The 8,005-nt window shown below is 44.5% G+C and overlaps 1 protein-coding gene across 2 annotated transcripts in view; it reads right to left on the bottom strand.

Moving 5' to 3' along the window:
* Window positions 1-1,049: 1,049 nt before the first annotated feature.
* The window catches only part of LOC142587428 (uncharacterized), a 43,911-nt gene continuing 36,955 nt past the window's right edge, over window positions 1,050-8,005 (bottom strand). For both annotated transcript variants that reach the window (XM_075698440.1, XM_075698441.1), the window contains exon 4: window positions 1,050-5,400. In XM_075698440.1, the coding sequence (XP_075554555.1) occupies window positions 5,014-5,400 (387 nt within the window). In that variant the 3' untranslated portion in view covers window positions 1,050-5,013. The remainder of the gene's footprint in view (window positions 5,401-8,005) is intronic.

The raw sequence follows: 8,005 nt of genomic DNA, 5'->3' as shown, positions 1-8,005 counted from the left end.
GAGTGTATTAGTGAACCGATTTGAAAAATTTTTGCGGCAGAACGCTTCCTAGAGGACATGTAACTTCCAGCATATAACCGAAATTTGCTATGGGGCCTGGCGCAGGGCCCTGCAAGCTTCACAGCGTAACATTCCTTTATTGAGGCGAAGCTGACTATCGGGAACCGGCATTATGCAATGCGCCTTGCTTTCCGAGCTTTGAAGCCAATTCCGAAGATTACAAAGGCGGAGTCGGTGCCATTGCAGACAGCGACAAATTCTTTCAATGAAAAACACTGCACCGAATGGCAAGAATTTTAATAGCGAACGTCGAAGCAGCTAGGCCTCGCGTTGCCACGGTGGTAGCTACAGCTGCCAGCCGATCTGTGTGTGAGAGCGCCGGTTCGAGGCAGCGAGATGATCAAAATGGCAGCGGTGGTGGCTTTGATTAATGACATTTCAGACCTGCGGTAACGGCAATAAGTCACGAAAATCAGATGGTGAAGAGTTCTTGCGTCCTAAATTTCAGATGTTCTTATACATTCGCTCTATTGGGTACGTGGCAGTGCAGCGAAGCTGCCCGAATTATCGGGCATGTCCCAAAAATCTGGCGTCCAGATAATCAGTCGTTGACTGTACACTGGCAACTCCTCCAGCCGATGACACAGCGTCAATGGCGATTCGTTACGATTTCTTGCTGTTACCCGAGCCAGCATTAGCGCGACTTTAGTTCCCTTTCAATAAAATTACACCTAATTTTTTCTGATAGAAGCACAAATTCCCCGAGTTTTTCATGATTATTTCCATACTATTAAAAAAATCCTGAGCATTCCCGCTTTTCCTGGTTAGACACCCTGACTTTGCAAGCCCGAATCTTTCGATCCAAGGCCGGGCCCGAGCATCGTACTTTCAGGCTCGGGCGGGACTTGTGCTGGGAAGAACTGCTTGTGCATTCCTGTAGTGTCAACTGTAATGCATAAAGGTGCCGATGGCTTTCGTTGTGAATGGTTGGACAGCTGGCTCAAGAGGCAACATGAGCACAACTCCAGGTAAGGAGTGAGTAGCAGACGACGGGATTCTAGAGCACCTCCACCACTTTTGTAGCAATGGTTGAGCCAATGCTTTATTCCAAAACCAAGTGTGCACTAGAGATGATGATGTAAGTTGATACGGACGAATGCACACAGATGACAAAGTGAGTGCAGTACATGTAAGCGTATACAAAATAGTAGACAAACTCAAGCAACCTGTCTGGTTTCAATGACCATTGACTATGCTTGCTGATTTCATTGTCACTTTGCTGCAGTTCTGTTTTTAGGCACAAGTCTGCTGCATAAATAGCTCGTTACTTCCAGTTCATGATCCTCACCTGTTATTCTGCTATGCACATTCCCTACCAGCTTGACAGTATGAAAAGAGATGACAATGGGTCAACAGAACCATGGTGCCAAGAAGAGAAAGGATTGACATCGGTTCTTAAGAAAAAAAGAAGAAAAGTTGCTCGAAGAGTACAAATGTGTAAAATGGTACCTGCCCAACAACCCTAGTGCATAAACAGCTGCGCTGTGAAAACTGTCAAAGTGAAGACGAAATAAACTGTTGTCCACTTCTCTTACAAGCCTAGAACTTCAGCGTGAACTTCATTTATACTGTATAATAAAAGACAGCCGGTACAGTGTGGACTGATTTGACAAGGAACAGAGAGTCAGTCATCACTACAGAGCCATGTTGCCTTTATGAATACACGGAGCTAGAAAAGACAAGATACTATGAGACACATATAACAAAAACCCGACTCAATAAGCTTCAATGACTACGGGTTGAATAGAAGCACTGCAGGACCTGCTAGCTCAGCTCTAATGGAATGTTCCTTGACATGTTCGGCCACACTGTACCTTGCAGGAGGCATGGCATACACAAAAAAACATGCCCTGCAGAATGCTCGCACGTGTGTGAGTTTTTAAGTGAGCAACAGTGATGATTATGCAATGTTAAAAATTGTTCGTGCTCTTATCAAAGACAACTATAGCATACTACACATCAATGACATACAAATGCACAAATACAAACACAAAGAAAATATAGACATATATAGCAAAAAGTGGTCTTAATTGTTCCTAGCATCAATGGAATGCAATACACCAAAACATTTTGAAACAGAGAAATTGCAAAAAACTGAAAAAACAGTGTTGGAGGACTTGGCCATAAATGTTGCTTGCTGCAAGCAGCGTTAAAAAAGCTCAAGGCACATGTCATACATGTTTCAAGCGACTAACATTTGCGAGAGTTATTTTCAAGGCTCACGCAACACATGCCAATCAATACATAAAGGAATGGGATTTCTCGCAAGCTGTGTTTCTTTAGGCCACTTTCCATTTGAAAGATGCCATTGTACACCAACCAGTGACATCAAAAGGAGAGAGCTGGGAAGGGTGTAGGAGGGTGACTCTCCTTACGAAGAATTGGGCAGCACTGTCACTGTAGACAGCTGGCCAGGCTGCTCAGTGCCAAAAAGTGACTGCTCATCCACCACATCACCTGACCCAGCTACCAAGCACTTCTGAGGCCTCTGGCACAAACCGAGTCTCTCAAATGCACATGATACTATTAGGCCTGACCACAGGGACAAGGTAATCTGCAAACACAAAAAGGTGTTCCTTTTCTGTCAAAATGCTTGAACTCCCTGCAACATGGGCTTAGAAGACACAGGTGATGTTTGTATTCAACCGTTTTTCAAGAGCAGGGCTTTTGCCATCTACAAAGTAACTCATTGTTACAAACGGCTCATCACGACACATTGACAATGCACAAAGCTGCATAGACATGCTGCCATTATTAAAGCATGACAGAGACGAGATTCTGAACACAGCACGAGAGTCTAGAGGCCTGAGGTGCCTGAGCAGTTGAAAGATATACATTTGTGCAGAAAAAGTTAACTGCACTGAGGAAGGAAAAGGTTCACAGGTGGTTTTGACAAACTTGGTGATGTCATAATGAACAAGCATGTCATACTGCAAATAATTTTAAACTTCCCAGAGCATGCGCTAAACAGAACACGATGCAGAGCTCATTTTGTGCCTAAACAGAAATATATACGAATAGATTCGTCGAACCACAGCGTAAGTATTGGCTCTTATAAAATATGGCATCGTTCCTGTCTTTATTAGTTTACTATTGCAGCATACGTGCTGATCAATGACAGATTTGGAGATTCAACAGTAATAACTGCTGCAAGATAACAAAAAATGTTGAGCTAAACAGGTTGCACGGAGCTGCCAAGTATGAACGTGTGCATTAAAGGCCCCTTGCCAGGCCCTAGTTCAAATTCTGGTTACACGCTGAAAATTGTAAAATGCCTTCTAAGGAGTGTTGCACTGAAATAATTTTTCAAATCAGTTTGTTATAGAAAAAATAGCAGAAATCAACTCTCTTGTTATCATGCCACCAGGAAGCAAGTGTCACTGCCAGTGGTGACACTCTCGCCCTTTCCCTAGACCAGCCTCCGCAAGCGATGCTCCTTCCCTGCCTTCTCCCACAACGTAGCCAAGAGACCAAGTCCACACCTCCGAGTCCCGCCTCCTTTTTTTTGTTATATTTCTTTCTTTCTCTTCTTTTCATGCTGCACGATGTATTTACAGCAGCAGCGTGGCGCCTTCTGCATAGGACGACTACCCAAGTCATGTGTCATGGCGGGCGACTTAGGTGACAACGTATTCTACAAGAGTGCCTTTGTGCATGTTACCTTGACGCTCTGGCTGGTGGTGGAGTTTCCTCAAGAGGGAGGGCGTGTGGTGTTTGGCTTGAAATTTCTGCTATTTTCATGGCTTGTAGTGCTGTAATACTTTGCAGACACGATCGTTAATGAGTAATCTGCACTCCTCTGTCAGAAATGGCCAAACCTGGTGAGGGGCCCTTCAAAGCAAACCATGGGGGAAAAAAGATTCTGGCTGTACAACATAGCCATACAGGCCTTGCCAAAATGGAATGGAAAAGCAAATGGAATGGTGCTTTAAAAAAATGCGCACAGGCTTTGGAGTTAAAGCTTGTCCCAGAAGGCAAAGCATAGAGAAAAACAAAATCAACTCTCAACATATTTCTTCAGTGAGGGGTAGACCTCGCGTTAATTCAGTAGGAAAAAAGAGAAAGGGAGAAGCCACCAATTCACTCTATTCAAAATGTATGGCAGCAGTGATAAAACATTGGGCACAAATCCCATGCCAAAAAGATACATTAGCCACCAAATCTGCTTATGGCAACATTTCCCATGGAAGGCTTGCTTTGTGACAGGTCTGTCAGGTGGAATGCTAAGAAAAATGTCATGCTCTTAAATGGATGGCCTTGGCACATGTATCAAAAACAGCCTATCAGCCACAAATGAGCACCACAGAGACCCAGTGGCCTCAATGCTGCTTAGACCCAAGTCTAGTCCTACAGTGCAGTGCAACCGGTACATTTTCTAGACATCACAAACACAAAAGGGGTGGTTCCTCAACCTTGGGACTTCAATTGGGGAATGCTCATACTGCAGACATACAATATTGTCATTAAGCATGCAAAATCCACATTCAGCAACCATTAAACTGATTGGGTTAATTATCTCAGCCTGTGAACAGAAGCTCTTGAGCTATTGTCACAACAATTCATATATGACTCACATGGCTGTGCACGTCACCCAAATCTGGCGAAAAGCTTAAATATACTGGCAAAATTAGGTCAACTATTATTATTACTACTATTAACTAAATGGAAAAGTAAAGAAGGCTGCTCACACATCACATGTCAAAGCCACTATGCAGCCTGCTGGCAGTTTGAATCTGCCTGTCGACATTCAATACAAAACCTCCTATAAGCTGTCGATGCGAAATGAGGAAAGGTTACACATTCTGCGAGCGCTTTGTCACTGACCTGACCAAGTCAGCCAGACAACTTGAAAATACACAAGGAAGACGTCCTGTACCACTGACACAAGTACAACCAGTCGTATACTGGACTGATGTTACCGTAGCGCCACATTCTGCACGTTTTTGTGAAACCTCAGAGCACCAGCTCCTCTTGTTCCTCATATTCTATTTTTTCTCCCATGGGCGAAACCCTCTCTTCCTCAACGGAGCCGCTGCTTGGCGACACGACATTCCTCGGCATAGGTTGCGGTTCCTCCGTTGGCGAGACTACCTCCCGATTTCCTTCCTCTTCCTCCTCCTCCTCCTCCACCTCTTCATCCTCATCGACTTTGAGACTATCTCCGTTGACTGTTACACTCGTGCAGTGATTGACCAAGACTGTTGTCGTCGCTGCTGGCAGCGGCGCACTTGGGCTGTGGTCTGCCGTGCCATTGGGGACGGAGGAGAGCTTGTCCACAAACTCTGGGTCAAGGGACCGTAGCCGGTCAAGGAAGCTCGCTTTGTCCTCGTCGCTCCAGCCCTGGGAGAATAGCAGACACATCTAAGGCATTTATAAAGGGTTCTAAGACATGAAAGAAAAGCTTGTCAATGCACTACAATGGCATTACTATGTTCAAAGCATCACTGAGGTAAACAAAGTACATTAGCACTCCATTGACACATTCTTTGCTGTTGAGTTTTCCTGGCTACTACGTCTTGTTTATGAGGTCGTGACCAAAAGAAGCCCATTGACTCTTATGTATTACATTCCCATTTGATACATTTCCATTCTGCAATGTGCCCTCATCTTGCATTTTGTTTGAACAGGGCGGTAACATAAATTTAGTGGTGCAAAGGCAAACTCGCTCTCGCACATTTCTAAAAGAGATAAATGATTTAATGCAGTGAAACCTCGTTACTAGGAACTCCACATTAACAAACTTTTCAGAAATCCCCCGCAGACTGCTCATAGTTTCCTAGCAAAAATTTCAGTACTACGAACTGCAGAATACCAAGATTTTCAGAATAATGATTGTTATTCAGCTTCCATGTCATGTTAACAATGCCTCAGCACTACAAACTAATATTCCAAAATCTGGGGATGCTTAGATTTCAGTGCATCTTAAACAGCAGCCAGAACAGGAGGCTAACAGACAAGGCGCAAAAAGAGGACGCCGTGACACATGGGTTTGGGAAAACCAAGATGGCGCTGGAGCAGAAAAAATTTTGGAGGGATGATGCATCATGTTTTGCGAGCGCGTGCGTGCTCTGCCAAGACAAATGTCACCTGTCAATGGAGGCACGTCTCTTTCTTTCTGTGGATGTGCTTCTTTATGCGGCCAGCCATAATAGCTTCGAGCATGGAGAAATGTAACCTCTGTGCTTGTGGGGAGGCCACAAGGTAGCACTTTCCGAATGGTGTCGTTTACATGTGCACGCACTTTGGAATAGTTGAGGCGTCTGCTTCAAGTGAAACAGTTGCGGTGCCCACGGCAAGCAATGTGAAAAACAAACAAACAAAAATAAACAGTATGCTTCATAGGTGACATGGAGGTTCACATAAACACAGGTTGATTTGCAAGATGGTTAATTTTGGGGCTTTCACTATAACGACCTTTCAGAATAATGAACAATTTCCCGCAGTCCCCTGAAGTTCGTCATATCGAGATTGCCACTGTACTTGCAGTTAAGCATGTCAAGCCCTGCCCGTGGCCCCACTTTGATATGATGCAAGTACGTGATTGTCAGTCTACATTACCATGAATCGACACGATTGTGGTTTTTGCCGGTTCCCTAAAGTTAGCTTCACCGCAATACAGCGATGTCAAGCGGTGAAGCATATGCAGATTTATTGTAGTGAAGCATATTAAAAGTGTAAAAGGGGTCACTGTCATTGAACATAGTACGCATGTGTGTCCCTTAAATATGTACGCGCCCAAGCGCTATTCCGTTTACCTCAATACCAGGGCAAGTATGAGGAGAATATAGAGGACTGTAGTCAAAACTGTAAAAAAGTTGCACAGAAACCATCGGGGGATGATTACGTAAGCCAAGTAGCTTAGTACTGCAAATCTGCAGAGATATCAATTGCTTATTCTTTGGAATCCAACGCCACCTAATAATTTTCTTGGTAGGCTTGCAGCAGGAAGCTATCGGTTTAATGAGACAATGATCGCCCACATGCTGGCCACCATAGTTTCTTGGCTTCTGTCATTTGTTCACTCTTCCAGTTTGGTAGTGTGGTGGTGAAATACAGTTCAGTGCTACTTCCTCTAATGTAGTTCCTATGGTTTACGACCCCTATGGGTGCCACATAAACTGCTGTTTTAGGTTTAGCATTTATGGAAACAATAGACAGTCTTAGTTTAGCGTACGCTATAATACAGGGGGTCGTTACTGAGCATGCGCAGAATGCTAAATGACCCAGTGTATAGCGTATGCACGCTATCTCTCAAATTTAGCGTTAGCATCTTTGCGTGGCTTGCGTGGCTTGTGTAGTTTGCGGGAACATGGTGGCGGTCACGGCTGCCTGCTTTGAATCGAATTTGGTGTTGTTTGTGCAACATTCACTTTGTTCATAGCAAATGACTGTGTAAGCGGCTTTCGCTTAGTGTCAGGCCGCTTCGACGAAACAGTATTATGAATAACCTTGTGGGGTTTTTGAGATAGCTTCTCGTTACGAACGAGTCAAAGCCGATCAAAGAAACATTCGAGATGTCAGCTCCACCTGTCGCTACAGTTGGGAGAGCCCCAACGACGGTGTATGGCCTCTGAGATGCGAAGGTGTAGCCGGGCTACTAAAACTGCAATAAACATGCACTGCTTAGCGTACGCTATATTATAACTGTCTAACAACACTCAACAGTGTGCAGGATGCATACTTTCGTTAATTTTCTTTGGTATGACGGCAGTTCTTGCAGCACCTGCGAGCCTAGACTGTGCACAGAGTCGCTGCTGCCTCTACATACTATGACATCGCTTCTGGCACCATCAATGTGCTTACATGCGGTGGCGCTTTTAGAGCTACATACTTCAACCAGGAATGCCGGAGGAATTCAGTAGGAAAGCTATCACCTTAAATGTTACGACCAAAACCAACATGTTGCCGACTAGAGCCTCACCAGTGAAGAGAGAGAGAGAGAGAG

This window comes from Dermacentor variabilis, chromosome 7, assembly GCF_050947875.1.
Source record: "Dermacentor variabilis isolate Ectoservices chromosome 7, ASM5094787v1, whole genome shotgun sequence".
In the NCBI taxonomy this organism is placed as follows: domain Eukaryota; kingdom Metazoa; phylum Arthropoda; class Arachnida; order Ixodida; family Ixodidae; genus Dermacentor; species Dermacentor variabilis.
Note: the sequence above shows the minus strand (reverse complement) of the source record. Positions and strands in the feature narration are given on the sequence as shown.